Source organism: Vipera berus (genome assembly GCF_964194415.1).
Source record: "Vipera berus genome assembly, chromosome: 13".
Taxonomy (NCBI): domain Eukaryota; kingdom Metazoa; phylum Chordata; class Lepidosauria; order Squamata; family Viperidae; genus Vipera; species Vipera berus.
In genome coordinates, this window is record NC_138216.1 from 8,479,821 (window position 1) to 8,495,813 (window position 15,993).

The following is a 15,993-nucleotide window of genomic DNA, read 5'->3' on the forward strand; positions in this document are numbered from 1 at the left end:
AATACCAAGAAGCAGTCAAAAGACATAATGAAAACCCCTTAATTGCACAACGCATAGATAGAGTTCACCATGGTTTCAATTGGGAGATAGTGAGCATCTAGACCAAGCTAAGGCTAAAAACGCAAGACAGTTCCTGGAAGCCTGGCACTCAGGCAACTCAGCCATCAACAGGCACATAGAGGTAAAGAATATCTACACACCATTCAAAAAAGACAATTTTTTTAAAAAAAGACCACAATTTGGATAGAAGAGAATATTTGCAATTCAGAGTTGAAGTCCTTGGTATTCTCTGAGCTTGGTGGTTTTCTCGCAGTTGTTTCATTACCAAACTAGGTAATATCAGTGCTGGAAGGGAGTGGGGAGTGGGACCAGAACACCCTCCTGGCCAGAAATCAACACCCAGATAAGCAGAGATTAACATCAAGCAGTAAACAATACCTGTTGTGATTCAGGGTCAGCCTGTGGGTCGGACGATTTAGAGGAGGAGGAGGAGGAGGAGGAGGGGGTGTTGGAGAGCTTGCTGAGGATAGCCTTGAGGCTCCGCAGAGCCCTCAGCCAGGCCCCTCCCATCTGGTTACGATGCAGACCCAGCTGTGTGAGCCTGACAGCGTGGATGAAGATGACCCACAGCTGGCCCTGTTCAAGGACGCCCGACGCAGGAGGCAGTCAATCAGGAGTAAACAGAGGAAGGCAATGGGGCACCTCGGAAGGAGGCAGAGAGAAGCCACGCCTTGAACTGTTTAAAAGGGGGAATGTGTGGGAGGGCTGGTTTGCTGAAGGCAACCGTTTGAATAGCTCCTGTTTCATGGTTCGTGTTTGCTCTGTTTGCTCTGTTTTATGTTAATAAATTTGGCAGGCTTAGTTCCAGCCTCTTGCCGTTTTGTAAAGGGGTTGTCCCTGCCTTTTCTGCAGGGCCGGTAGCAGGCTGGTACAGAACAATACCCCAGTCAAGGAACAAAAGCCCAATAAAAACGACCCTAATCTTGGAACCCCCCAAGAACACTCCTATTAACATTGACATGACAAGCCACTAGTATATAATAAGAGAGCAAACCCCACTCCCTTCTAGCATTGATGGTGTTACCTAGTTGGGTAAATAGATGTCTGCAAGAAAACAACCAAGCCCAGAGAACACTAAGGACCCCACTGTCTCTTTGATGGTGCAGAATATAGGAAGCTTCACTTGGTCTCCTACTTTCCAAATTAAATAGAGAGGGACGACATAATTCTTGCCTGTTCTTCGTCTCTGCCCCACATTCACATTTTTATTTGTCTTTGTCCCCTTTCGCCACTTAGCTCTCTTGATTGCTCACGTTTAATAAATAAATAAACATCCATCTATATATATTTTTTCCCCGCTAGCTGAATGAAGTAGGCTTATGAGCTCTGATCTGTATACAAGAATTGACGGAGAGCTTGTCGGGTGCAAACTAAACTGGATATTATCCGCAGTAATTTTCCAACACAAGCAGCCAAAGAGCAATAAAAAAAGAATAAAAAAGAAAAGAAAGAAAGATGGAGAGCACAGTGGCCAATTTGTGTCCCATAACTCTGAGGCATTTGAAATCTTGGCCCAACCGAGGCATTATGTTTTGACACAATGGTACTAAAGTTAACATGGAAAAACAGAAGTAAATATCAAGCAACAGCTTGAAACTTTCTTTAAATTCAACTGCTCATGCCCTTCTAAATCAACGATAGAGATGTCAGCCCTACAAAGTAGACTAGATCTAGAAACAGACCCTTTGGAGGCCTAAAACTCTTTTTATAAGAATGGCTATAGTAACACAAGCTTTCCAATCTGAATGTCCTTCCTTCCTTCCTTCCTTCCTTCCTTCCTTCCTTCCTTCCTTCCTTCCTTCCTTCCTTCCTTCTTTATCTTCATCAAAATTGAGGAGCCTCCCACCTTAAGTGTTTTCATAAATTTCTCTCTTCGTGTGGCCTTAAGCCATGTTTATCTGTTTGTTACCACGGTAATGGATTTTCCCTCTCTTTGTCAAGGCCGTCTTTCCTACAAAGACAGATCTGGCGAGTTTCCCTCTCAAGGAAATTTCTTACAATGGGGCAAGGCTCCTGATAACAGCCCTGCTTTTGACAGGTCACAGGCTGATCTCTCCTGATGAAGTCACTTACTAGAGATCCCTTCTTAGTCTGAAGTCCTGGAAAATCCATTAGAGAAGGCAATCTATATCACATCCATATTCAAGCAGCATATGGCTATTGCTTCCTATCCAGTGCAGAAAGATGCCAGATAAGAGGAAGCAATGTTGGAAGGAAGGGAGGGAGGGAGGAAGGAAGGAAGGAAGGAAGGAAGGAAGGAAGGAAGGAAGGAAGGAAAGGAGGGAGGAAGGAAGGAAAGGAGGGAGGAAGGAAGGAAGGAAGGAAGAAAAGGAGGGAGGGAGGGAGGGAAGGAGGAAGGAAGGAATGGAGGGAGGAAGGGAGGAAGGGAGGGAGGGAGGAAGGAAGGAAGGAAGGAAGAAAAGGAGGGAGGAAGGAAGGAAGGAAGGAAGGAAGGAAGGAAGGAAGGAAGGAAGGAAGGAAAGGAGGGAGGAAGGAAGAAAAGGAGGGAGGAAGGGAGGGAAGGAGGAAGGAAGGAAGGAAGGGAGGGAGGGAAGAAAGAAGGAAGAAAAGGAGAGAGGAAGGGAGGGAAGGAGGGAGGGAGGAAGGAAGGAAGGAAAGGAGGGAGGAAGGAAGGAAAGGAGGGAGGGAGGAAGGAAAGGAGGGAGGGAGGGAGGAAGGAAGGAAGGGAGGGAGGAAGGAAGGGAGGAAGGGAGGGAAGGAGGAAGGAAGGAATGGAGGGAGGGAGGGAGGAAGGGAGGAAGGAAGGAAGGAAGGAAGGAAGGAAGAAAAGGAGGGAGGAAGGGAGGGAAGGAGGAAGGAAGGAAGGAAGGGAGGGAGGGAGGGAGGAAGGAAGGAAGGAAGAAAAGGAGAGAGGGAGGGAGGGAAGGAGGGAGGGAGGAAGGAAGGAAGGAAGGAAAGGAGGGAGGGAGGGAGGAAGGAAGGAAGGAAGGAAGGGAGGGAGGGAGGCTTACATTTGAAAACTTAGCTGTTATAAAATTCACGTGTCATAAAATTCTATGCTGCTACCAAATGTCCCTTTTCAAAAATTAACCCACATGTCCCTATTAAATTATTAAAAATGCATGTGGTTTCAAACAAAAAAACCAAAATTTAATCTGCTAGTCTTAACATACTTGCCAGCATATTATGAAGGAGGGAGGGAAGTGCCTTGTATGCCAAAAGCAGCCCTGATTAAATACATTAAGGAAAACAACACACTAGTAGAATATCAACATTTGTAATTTCAAAAATTACAACCTTGGTCATTTCATTTAACTCAAACATAATGTCAGAAAGCGACCGTGTGGTTTTTGCCTTCTTTTCTGCCGCTATCTTGGAAAACACAATCTTCGCTCACAAGTTTGCAGACCAGAGAGGTCAACAACCAATTGCCACCAGCCATGTCAAAACTGCCGTTCAAAAATCTGCCATTTTAAGGCATCCGCTTATGTGAAAAATCCAGAATTCTTGATGGCTTGATAGATTCCAAAGGCTGGGGATCTAGCCAAAGAGAATATACAGCAGAGATTGATCTAAGGCATGTTCACGATTTTGTGAATTTAAGCCAAAATGTGGCAATAATGGGACCAGAACAGAACATGTCAGTAAAGGATCCAATTTCTAAATTGCTTCTGCAGGATCAAGACAACTGCATCCAATCCTTATTAAACATTTTCGAAGATGTTCACCATGTACAAATCCAAATGTTCTATTGCATTAACTTCATTTTAAGCTCAGAAGAAATGATCGCCCAACATAACCTTTTTAGCTGATCTTCCACCTGGTCCCCAAAATAGATCCCTGAAGCTGACTATTTCAAAATTCATGTCAATAGCTAATAGCAATTGCATAAACTTTGCTCAACAAGTTAATCGGGTTGGGAGCCTGAATAAATTCTTGCAAAGTCAAAGAGCTGTGACACTTCAGAGGCAGCACCGCCTTGGAGTCACAAGTCCCCAACCTGGAGGCACAGCTTGAATAAACCACCCAAAGAAATTTGTACAGAAATTCTAATTGAACTTGTGCAACAATTTTTAGAAACAGCATCAGAACGAAGTAGGTCCACTACACAAAATTTATAACATCTAAAATAAACCTAATACCTATATGGGTAAATTCTACTTTTATTTCATAAACATTTTTTGTAATGAAATAAGGGAAATTTGGGATGCTATTATGAATGTTAGAGGCTAAACTTGAATACCATAATCAAAAATAAAAATTAGGAAAAATTTAAAAACAGGATATGGATATGTATCACTAAAAATAGACTGATAATTGTTTTAACTGAGCATGTTATTGTTAGAAATTTTCTAGTTTAAGCAGGTTATATTAAATGTTAAGGGAAATAGAGAAGGACGTGCTGATAATGTAACCTGAGATAGGTACTAAAAACTCTGTTATTGAACCTTTGATTACCCAGTCACCATGATGCTTTCTAAATATTTTCACGTTAAATTGGAAAACTAATAAAACTTCTTGTTTTTTTAAAAAAGAACTAAGTAAGTCCAATGTAATAATTGTGGAAAAACCCATTTTTTAAAAAAAACAAACAACAAAACGAAACAAAAACCCAGAATTACTCTGGGTTTAATCTCCTAACGTGAGTGTTTCAATGGGTCATAGATCTGACCCATTTTTTCCCCCACTTTCTTTTTGTCATTTAGGTTCATGCATTAAAACTTTTTTTTTTCTGAAGAAATAAAACCCCCTAAAATTGCCAAATGTTACAGGTAATATATTTGTACCTGAGTCATATATTAGCTGTCAAATTAAATTCAAAGTGGGGGGGGGGGAGAAATTCCAAATTGCCTTATTCAGATTTAAAAAGAACACCCCGGGGGGATAAAACCTGAAGAAATGAATTTTTAAATCCATCTTTCCCCAATAGCAACTGGAATGTATGTAGTTAAAACCTTGAAAGATGCCCCTGAATTCATGATTTTGCTTGCAGCAGTGTGATGAGGTAAAAAAAATATATATATAAAAAAGGGGAAAACTCTTCAAATATAAGTCTGTGTCATTCATTTGCTGTCATTTATCTTATTCCAAAGCTAGCCCTCAACACACGACCACAGCTCAGCGCAAAATGTCTGTGGCTAAACAAGACAGATGTTAAGTGAATTTTGCCCCATTTTTCTGACCTTTCCTGCTGAAATAAAAATAATAATAATAATTCTCTCTGGTCTATTTTCTATATGACAGCTGTCTAGCAAGAAGCCTGAATGCTGAGTCTCTGGAAATTTGCCAACCTTGGCCTTCAAGAAAGTTGAGATGGTCCAAAAAGGAGCAGTCCATTTAAAGGTCCCTAACAGTGGGGACTTTGTAGCGCCAGTCTTTGGAAAAGCAGAGGACTAATAGTGAAGGGCTTATTTTAGTAAATATCGTATGAATCGAATAAGTCTTTCCTCAGCAATGCCAAGTCTCTCCTGCCACTTTCCCATTTTTTTAAAAAAAAGGGAAAAAAAAGAGGAATTCAACAGAGCGGTGCATGGTTGGGGCTGAAGTTAAGAGGGAGAAAAACTTGTTCCCCTCGCTTTTAAAGATTGCTTAAATGTCTGCTAAATAAATCAAGACACTGTATCCCAGAAGGGATAAATATCCTTTAATCATCCATTTTAACCGGGCACTGGAATGGAAAGATTGTAGGGGTTGAAATGCTGTCCAGCTTGGAGTATATGCCTTATTTTTTTCAGTTTTTAAAAGGTTTATTTATTTAGTTACCTAATTTATAAAACCACCCATCTATCTGATGAAACCGCCTGTCCATCTAGGTGGCAAACACACTCGGAGTGTCCAACCTTGGCAACTTCAAGACTTGTAGACTTCAACTCCCAGAATTCCCCAGCCAGCCAAATACCCAGCTGGCTTTGTGCCTAAGACAGGTCTAGAACTCATGGTCTCCCCAAATATTAGCCTGGTGCCTTAACCGCTACCCCAGTTGACTCTTCATTTATTATATATTGTTACTCATTTTTTATATATTATTAGGAGCTGTGGTGGCACAGTGGTTAGAATGTAGTATTGCAGGCTAATTATGCTGACTGCCAGCAGTTCGATCCTGACCAGCTATAGGTTTACTCAGCCTTCCATATTTCCGAGGTCGGTAAAATGAAGACCCAGAATGTTGGGGGCAAATATGCTGACTCTGTAAATAGCTTAGAGAGGGCTGTAAAGTACTGTGAAGCGGTATATAAGTCTAAGTGCTATTGCTGTTGCTGTAGATCAGGGGTGTCAAACTTGTGACGTCACGTGACGTTGCGCGACGTTACAGAGGTTTTTCCCCATTGCCGGCAATGGAGTGGGTGCGTTTTTGTCGTGACACGTCCAGCCCGCGGGCCGGCAGTTTGACACTCCTGCTGTAGATTATTATTATTATTGACAGTTTTCTTGACAAGACTTCAGAAGTGAGGTGTGTGTGTGTTTTTTTTTTTTTTGCTATGCCCTTTTTAGGGAAAGAAAGGCTGATCCAAGATCATCTACCTAGCCCAGGGGTAGGCAACCTTGGCTCTTTTATGACTCGTGGACTTCAACTCCCAGAATTCCTGAGCCAGCATGGCTCAGCTTGGAAACCTGTCTCTTTCCTCTCAGCATGGCTGGCTCAGGAATTCTGGGAGTTGAAGTCCACGAGTCATAAAAAGAGCCAAGGTTGCCTACCCCTGGCCTAGGCCTAGGCCGCTTTATGACTCGTGGACTTCAACTCCCAGAATTCCTGAGCCAGCATGGCTCAGCTTAGAAACCTCTCTCTTTCCCCTCAGCGTGGCTGGCTCAGGAATTCTGGGAGTTGAAGTCCACAAGTCATAAAAAGAGCCAAGGTTGCCTACCCCTGGCCTAGGCCTAGGCCGCTTTATGACTCGTGGACTTCAACTCCCAGAATTCCTGAGCCAGCATGGCTCAGCTTGGAAACCTGTCTCTTTCCTCTCAGCGTGGCTGGCTCAGGAATTCTGGGAGTTGAAGTCCACGAGTCATAAAAGAGCCAAGGTTGCCTACCCTTGCCCTAGGCCAAAGCAGGTTTAGAATTCATAGTCTCCTGGTTTCTAGCCTGTTGCGTTAACCACTATCTTGAATTGGCTGTCATAATGTCAGTCTACTGAGGAATTTTTTTTTAAAAAAAAAAAACACAACTAAATCACCCTAAAGTCTCATTAAATAATCTCAGACACGGATTAAAAAAAGAGACTGTACGGATTTCCAAAATGAAATTGTCAGAGGAAAGATATGCAATTAGGCAGCCGGGCTTGCTAAAAATAAGCAGTTTACTGCTCCTCTCAACGGCTCTTTACCAGCAGTTCCTAGATCCCACAGACAGATTGTAAATATCCAACCTGAGATTTTTGTTTAAATTTTTTTTTTACCCTCCCACCTTTTCGAGAAAATGAGTGTCAAGAGTTGGGAAATCCACAGCTTCGGAGGCTGGTAAACTATGATTTGCATACCTCAAGATTTGCAGGATTACGGCTCGCTCTAAGTATTCATAAAGCGGGAATTGCACATAATGCTAGAAATTAAAGGTAAAGGTAAAGGTTCCCCCGCACATGCGTGCTAGTCGTTTCCGACTCTAGGGGCCGGTGCTCATCTCCGTTTCAAAGCCGAAGAGCCAACGCTTGTCCGAGGACGTCTCCGTGGTCATGTGGCCGGCATGACTAGACACCAAAGGCGCAGGGAACGCTGTTACCTTCCCACCATAGTGGTCCCTATTTTTCTACTTGCATTTTTCCGTGCTTTCGAACTGCTAGGTTGGCAGAAGCTGGGACGAGTAACAGGCGCTCACTCTGCTACGCGGCACTCGGGATTCGACCCGCCAAACTGCCAACCTTCTGATCGACAAGTTCAGCGTCCTAACCCACTGAGCCACCGCGTCCCTCTAATGCTAGAAATTAGGGGTGTGAAAAAAACAACAACATTTGGTTTTGAACCTTTGCAAAGACGAAATTGAGGAAAGCTTTCTCCCTGGAATGCTAAACAGCTATATTTCTTTCCTGCATTTGGGAAAGGTTCATAAAGATTTGTACTCAAAAAAAAAAAAAAAAAGATATCTTGAACTCCAAATACTTCCAGGGTGCTCAAAATAACTCACTTCACACTCACAGCAGCAAGTTCCCACTTGAAATGGAAAGTTTCACAAATATTCAGTGTACCAAATTATCAAAAGTAAAACTTCTGTGTCTACCTCTAAAAGAAACAGAGATCAAATACCTATAGAATTAAAAAAAACAAAACAAAGGGTGAGGGGAAAAAAGGGGATTTTGTGCTAGCTGTAAAGGTAGTGCTTCAATTGCAACCACTTGTTTAGTGATGGTTCAGAGTTACAACAGCGCTGGAAAAAGTGATTTGCAACGGGCCTTTGCAACCATCTCAGCATCCCTTGCAGTCACGTGATCAAAATTTGGGCGCTTGGCAACCAGCGTGTAATTATGATGGCTGCAGCATCCAAAGGTCAGGTGATTATCCTTTGAGGCCTTCCCAGCGGGTTTCCCCCAAGCAAAGTCGACGGGGGGGGGATCCGGATTTCCTTTAACAACATGACTCGCTTCGCCACTGCAGTGATTCGCTTAATGAATGTGGCAAAAAAGGTCATAAAACTGGGTGCAACCCACTTAACGACCGCTTTGCTTAGCAACAAAAGATTCTGGCTCCAAGTGTGGCAGTAGGTGGACCTGCAGAAAGAGCATTTTGTTTCTAAATTGGGGAAGCACACATACACACAAAAAAACCCTGTGCTTCTAAATTCAGCCAAAAATGGTAAACTGAACAACGGGATTCCTCTGCTTTATTCCGCTCTGTGGATCAACACAACCCAGCATTTTAATACGAGGAGCAAATGTGGCCGTCAAGTTTCAAAGCAGGGTTTTGCTGATGCGCCAAATATTGCTGCTCAGCTTGCCAACGAACGTGGGGGGGGGGGGGGGAAGAGAAGAGAGGTTTGGAATGCAGACTTCAAAGATTAAGAAGCCAGACCGTGAGACTCAAGGACGTCTCACCAGGTGTCTGGCCAGACCTAGAGATGCTTTCTCATAACAATATTTTCCCACTTGATGGGGCAACGTGACCTGACCCAGAGGGAGGAGGGAGAATTCAATGCTTTTACTCTATGGCCTTGGGAGGGGTCTTGCCAGAGCTGGCTTTGCTTTCATTAGTGCCAAAGTGATGCACTGAATAAAGTTTTACATTAAGAGATTGGAATGTCTCAAAGGTGTTTGCTTGGTTGGGTTTGTCAGAGGCATGCATAAATTGTTGGACCTTAAGTATCGACAAGCATCCATATAATGGCCAACCTCCAATTTCCTTTCCTTTATACAGGTGGCCCTCGATGTACGAGCACAAGGGAGCCCAAAATTTCGGTTGCTAAGGGAGACCTTTGTTAAGCGAATTTTGCTCTGTTGTATGACCTTTCCGGCCACCGTTGTTAAGTGGCTTCCCCATAGACTTTGCTTGTCAGAAGGTCGGCAAAAGGTCGTGTCCTGGGACCCTGGGACCCTGCAACTGTCCTAAATATGAGTCAGTTACCAAGCACCTGAATTTTGATCATGGGACCCTGGGGGATGCTGCAACGGTTGTACGTGCGACAAACGGTCCTAAGTCACTTTTTTCAGTGTGGTTGCAACTTTGAACAGTCACTAAATGAACTGTTGCAAGTTGAGGACTACCTTTCAATCATCTTTGACTGTGGAGGTATCCGCCTGTCCAGTAAAGATCAACGAGATTGCATGAATTGGGTCCCACCTATCCAACAATGTCAGATGCTCAAAAGATGTGCCTTCTCACCTTGTGGCATTTGCACTTAAGAGCCTCCCGAGGTCCATGTGGCACCAACGTCCTTCAGGAGAGCTTTAAAGGACTGGCTGTTCCCACAGGCACTGGGCCAGGAAGTTGCGTGAACCCACTTTTGAAGTTATTCAGTTTGTTTCCTTATGGTCCTTTTTCTCTGAATCCCAGCTGCATTTTTATTACTGTTTGTTGTTGTTTTTTTTAACTGACCAAACGTTTTCTTTTTAACCTTTTGTAAGCCACCGAGATTCATTGGCACAGGGGGCAAATTGAAATTACAAATGAGCGAATACATGAATAAATCAATGGACTAAGGAAATATTTGGGCTGGCACAACATCGGTTTTATGCAGTTAGCCTTCTGATCTAGTCCGGATGTCAGAGCTTTGCTGATATCCGGACCAGGCATCTCTGCTTCGGAGAATTTTCCCTTGATGTAAACACGGCCATCTCTATTTTATTTACTTTCTTTTATTGTTAAATGGTTCTTTTCAGAAACATTTGTTTCGAAACTTTGGAATTTTTCCAATGGTTATTTTATTTTCACCGTGGATGTTTTAACTTCTCTTCCTTCTGTGCAAACTAGCAAAAGTCTTTTTTTGATTGTAGTGGCACAGAAAGATATAAAATAAATAAGACGTGAATTCATAGGCCAATACAATAATTTGGAAGAAGCTTGCTAGCTTGAACAAGATCTCCTACGCTTCCCTGAATTCGGAGATAATGTTTACACTTTATATAGATTTGCCATCTGGCTAGTTTTCAAATTACTGTCTTTTTCCTTCCTCATACGAGTATCACAACGTGCTCTTCCAAGTTAATATGTACGTTATAACAAATTAATCCAATTAGGGGTGTAATCGTCTGTGTTCTTCTCACTATCAAAGATGTATTGTTACGACGCTTTCCTCCCCTTCTTAATAAAATTACCAGCTCAATTTACAGAATTAATATTCCATAAAACAGCAGTGAACCTCTACTCACTTACGTAACATCTAGGCATTTTTTCCCCCCTTCCTCAAACATCCTTAATGGATTTGACCGTTTTTCTACATAACAAAAAAAAACAACAGAAAAAAAGAAAATCAAGCTAAATATAGTAATAAAAGCAGGGCTGTTGCCAAATTGAGTAGACACATATTTAATTTTCTTCTTCTAATCTCTGGTAGAACTTTATACATGTCTAACTGTCATAACATTCCATGTTTCTTTGTGACTTGCCAGTTGCAGCCAATGATATACAAGGGATGGAGGAAATTAAGGACTTGGCTAAGGGTCGTGAGGTTTTTATTCTTTTAGAGATTGCGCAAAAATGAGAAGGGATATCAATGTAAGGGGGGGCTGCGATGACTCAGCGAGGGGGGCATGATAGCTGAGCGGTTAAAGACGGAGATCTTGGAGAGCTAACAGCCCAGGTTCGGGACCCAAGCTCTGTGGGATGAGGTGAGCTCCTGTTCCTTGCTCCAGCTCCTGCCCACCCAGCAGTTTGAAACCATGCAGATGCGAGTAGATCAATAGGTACCACTTCGGTGGAAAGGTAACAGCGTTCCATGCACCTTTGGCATATAGCCGCGTGGGCCACATGACCATGGAAATTGTCTTTGGACAAAGCTAGCTCCCTCGACCAAGAAGCAGAGATGAACACCGTGCCCTAAAGTCAGACACCTTTACCTTTTATGAATGTAAGACTGCCATTTTTAACGGTAACGGTGCATGGGACAGCCTTACGTTTAGGCAAAAATGCCACAATAGGCAATTCCACTTATTGTTGCTTTTGTTGCCAGTATCTTGCTTTATAGAACCTGTTTTGTTCCACTCCTATCCCTCTTTGGTGTCTACTAAGGTCATCTTTGACTTAGCGCCAGTTACTTAGCAACTGTTAGAAGTCACATTGGACCTTCCAAAATTTTAACTAACTCCTTGCCGTTTAGAACATCTTGTCCCCTGGGTTGAGATCTGCTTCCATCCTTCTGACCTTCCATAAAGGCCTGAGGACCTGGCTCTGCCAATTAACTTGGGGACCCAAAGGGGAGTGTCACACTGGAGATGGTTGATCCCACCTCACCCCCTGCACATCATGGTGGCTCAGGTGGTTAGGATGCTGGGCTGACAAGCAGCAAGGCCACGTTTGAGACCCGAATACTGCCATAGAGCAGGGTGAGCTCCTGCTGGGGATATGAAAGGAGCACCAAACTGGGTGTCCCCCAGATGCTGGTGATGTCACCAACTAATCCTTTCAACCTTGAAGTGCCAACAGAAATCCATTGCGATCTGTCTTGCCTTGCCTTGCCTTGCCTTGCCTTGCCTTCCTTCCTTCCTTCCTTCCTTCCTTCCTTCCTTCCTATAATTATCCATTGATCATTATCTAAATCCATCTATCTATCATCTATTTATTTATCTATCTATCATCTATCAATCAATCATTATCTATTGATCATTATATCTATCTATCTATCAATAATTATCTATCAATCATTATCTATATCTGTTGTTGTTAGCTGCGAAGTCGTGTCCGACCCATCGCGAACCTATGGACAACATTCCTCCAGGCCTTCCTGTCCTCTACCATCTTCTGGAGTCCATTTAAGCTCACGCCTACTGCTTCAGTGACTCCATCCAGCCACCTCATTCTCCGTCGTCCCCTTCTTCTCTTGCCCTCAATCTTTCCCAGCATTAGGCTCTTCTCCAGTGAGTCCTTGCTTCTCATTAGGTGGCCAAAGTATCTTGAGTTTCAACTTCAGGATCTGGCCTTCTAAAGAGCAGTCAGGGTTGATCTCCTCTAGGACTGACCGGTTTGTACGCCTTGCAGTCCAACAGACTCACAGGAGTCTTCTCCAGCACCGTAGTTCAAAGGCCTCAATTCTTTGGCGCTCAGCCATTCTTATGGGCCAACTTTCACTGCCATACATTGCAACATCTATATCTATCTACCATCTATTTATCTATCTATCAATCATCTATCAATCAATCATCTATTGATCATTATATCTATCATCTATCAATCATTATCTATCAATTGTTATCTATATCTATCATCTATTTATCTATCATCTATCAATCAATCATTATCTATCTATCTATCTATCTATCTATCTATCTATCTATCTATCTATCTATCTATCTATCTACCTACCTACCTATCTACCTACCTACCTACCTACCTAGTTTTATTGCTTTTAACCTTGTAAGCTGCCCAGAGACACTTTGCAATGAGATGAGTGGAAACAAATTGAATGAATGGATGAATGACTGTCATGATTGGGTATTCTAACTTACTGCTTTCAAATTCGGGTATGGAATGAAAGTTACAGACAGGTTATCTCAGCTTGTTGGAGCTGGCAGTTCCAGAGTTCTTTAAATGCAATGCTTTAAAATGGGCACATTGTCAAGAGGGGTGGCCGAAATGCCCAAAAGGTCCTCACTTCTTTGCAGAGTGTTCTCCCAAGACAATCACCATGCAGTAACAGCTTCTGAATATGGATTGCACAAAGACAGGGGCTTGGGGAAGGAGGGGGGAGGCTGTGTCCATAACCAGCTGCTTTATGTGACAGCCTGGCCCGAATCTTAAAGACAGCAAATGCCTCATCTGAACAATTTGTCACAAGCACAAATTGCAATTTGGCATGCCATCACAAACCTTCTGAGTTTGGACAAAGCAGAGGTGTGCCAAGCTGGCGCTTGTGATGAATGATTCAGAAGATCCACATGCTGTGAGCATGATGAAGCGACAGGCTGAAGATCAAGCTTTTGGCTCCACGAATCCTGAGAATCGGCTCTTATTTTGTGTGTTTCTGATTAAGGTTCAGGATGGGGTGGGGAACTCACAACTCCTGGTTCGGTGGCTGGCCTCAGGGAAGGAGCAAAGAGTTCCCCACCCTTTGGGAAAACACATGAAGGGCAGATAAGCATCTACTCCCTAACATAATCAGTTCTGGCACATGCATGAAGATATTCATCGCCCCTTCCCCTATTCGGTGACCCTCCCAAAGGGTCAGTGGTCTAAAAAATGCCCAGGAAGCTGACTGTTTTGAAAAGGGTTCACCTGAGCTTCTGGCCCTCAACTCCCCAAGGTCCCGCCTTAGCTGAGATCCTGCTGACCCTCACAATGGAAGCTAGAAGGTTGGAGAGACCGAATCAAAAGATGGAACTTGGTGGAGTTTACACCTTGTGGAGTTCCATCAGAAAAGAAAGCCTTGAAATTATTTAACAGAAGAATGGAGTTGTAAGGGACCTTGAAGGTCTTCTAGTCAAACCTCCTGCTCAAGCAGGAGACGCTAAGCCAGGGGTAGGCAACCTCGGCTCTTTTATGACTCGTGGACTTCAACTCCCAGAATTCCTGAGCCAGCAGCATGGCTCAGCTTGGAAACCTCTCCCTTTCCCCTCAGCACGGCTGGCTCAGGAATTCTGGGAGTTGAAGTCCACGAGTCATAAAGCGGCCTAGGCCTAGGCCAGGGGTAGGCAACCTTGGCTCTTTTATGACTCGTGGACTTCAACTCCCAGAATTCCTGAGTCAGCATGGGGGAACTATGGCCCCCTCATGACTTGTGGACTTCAACTCCCAGAATTCCTGAGCCAGCAGCATGGCTTAGCTTGGAAACCTCTCCCTTTCCCCTCAGCACGGCTGGCTCAGGAATTCTGGGAGTTGGTCCACAAGTCATAAAGCAGCCTAGGCCTAGACCAGGGGTAGGCAACCTCGGCTTTTTTATGACTTGTGGACTTCAACTCCCAGAATTCCTGAGCCAGCATCATGGCTCATCTTGGAAACCTCTCCCTTTCCCCTCAACACGGCTGGCTCAGGAATTCTGGGAGTTGAAGTCCACGAGTCATCAAAGAGCCGAGGTTGCCTACCCCTGCCCTAAGCCATTCCAGACAAAATGGCGGTCCCCTCTCTTAAAAACTCTTAATGACGGAGCACCCACAACTTCTGAAGGCAAGCCCTTGCGCCGATTAATTGTTCTCGCTCTCCAAGCTACAGTTCTCCCTTCCCAGAGAACGTTTTGCCGCAGAAGGCCCTGGCCAAGAAAACAGCCTCCAGTGGTGTTCCACGCAGCTTCTTACGTGGTTCTTCTCCCCGCCCTGTGTCTCTTACCATTCCGTGCTCAGAGACCTGGGATGGAAGGCAGGCATCAGATCAGCCAAGCCATCCTCAGCTTTCCTCCTCTTCTCCTGCTTCTGCTTAAATGACAACTGGTGTGTGAACTTAGAGAGACTGTTCTCAGACCTAGGAAGTGAGGGGGGTGGGGGGGGGAAAGGAGAAGCGTTAACTTGGTGGAGCAGTGGGCTAATGCCTCCTTAAGTAACACCAGCTGCCTGCAATTAGTGCAGGTTCGCATCCCACCAGGCTCAAGGTTGACTCAGCCTTCCATCCTTCCGAGGTAGGTAAAATGAGGACCCAGATTGTTGGGGGCAATTAAGCTGACTTTGTAATAATGCCGCTTGGGGGGGGCAAAAGCCCTAATAAGCAGGCATATACATAGAATGAAGGCTACTGCTAAGCTTGTAAGCTGCCCTGAGTCTTCGGAGAAGGGCAAGATATAAATGGAATTAAAATAAAATAAATAAAAAAATAAAACTTTATCAAAGCATCATCCTGATCACCAGAAGGCAGGGCAAAGGCCAGGGCTCAAGGTGATCTGATGTTCAGGCAAAAGAAAGAAGGTAGAGTGGGCTAGAGGAATCAAACACCCATTGTAGTGGCTTCTTTCCGTCCCAATATAAGGGGAAAGCAACAGGCTAACGGGGTGGCTAGAATCATCAGAAAAAGGATCAGCACACACAAGGCTTTTCGCTCCGCATTGGAGCCAAACGAGAGTCAGATTAAATCATTTCTTGTAACATTGATTAGGAGAAGACAACCTTTTATTAATGACCGAGAAACATTACAGCGAAACTAGAGAAGTTGTGTTTATTTTGGATTAATTGATCAGGCGGAAACAAAATGAAACAAAACGAAACCCTAGCCAAAAAAAAAAAAGCAGCAATCAGCGCAAAATCAATGTCAAAGGTTCTTTAAAGACTGGCAAAGAGAATAAGATTTTATTTGGGCTGTTTGCTTTTTTTCCCCCGAATCAAAGGAAACATAAGGATTTGTAAAATGGCACTGAGGAATAGTACAGAATTCAGACCATACACAGCCACTGGTTGTTTGGCCTGCTACTTCTTTGTG

The 15,993-nt window shown here is 43.8% G+C and overlaps 1 protein-coding gene across 1 annotated transcript in view; it reads right to left on the reverse strand.

Moving 5' to 3' along the window:
• The window catches only part of LOC308674056 (ankyrin repeat and fibronectin type-III domain-containing protein 1-like), a gene marked incomplete at its 5' end in the record, with an annotated part of 278,899 nt that overhangs the window by 61,723 nt on the left and 201,183 nt on the right, over positions 1-15,993 (reverse strand). The window contains one exon of the mRNA XM_081338228.1: positions 14,917-15,048. Within this exon, the coding sequence (XP_081194354.1) occupies positions 14,917-15,048 (132 nt within the window). The remainder of the gene's footprint in view (positions 1-14,916; positions 15,049-15,993) is intronic.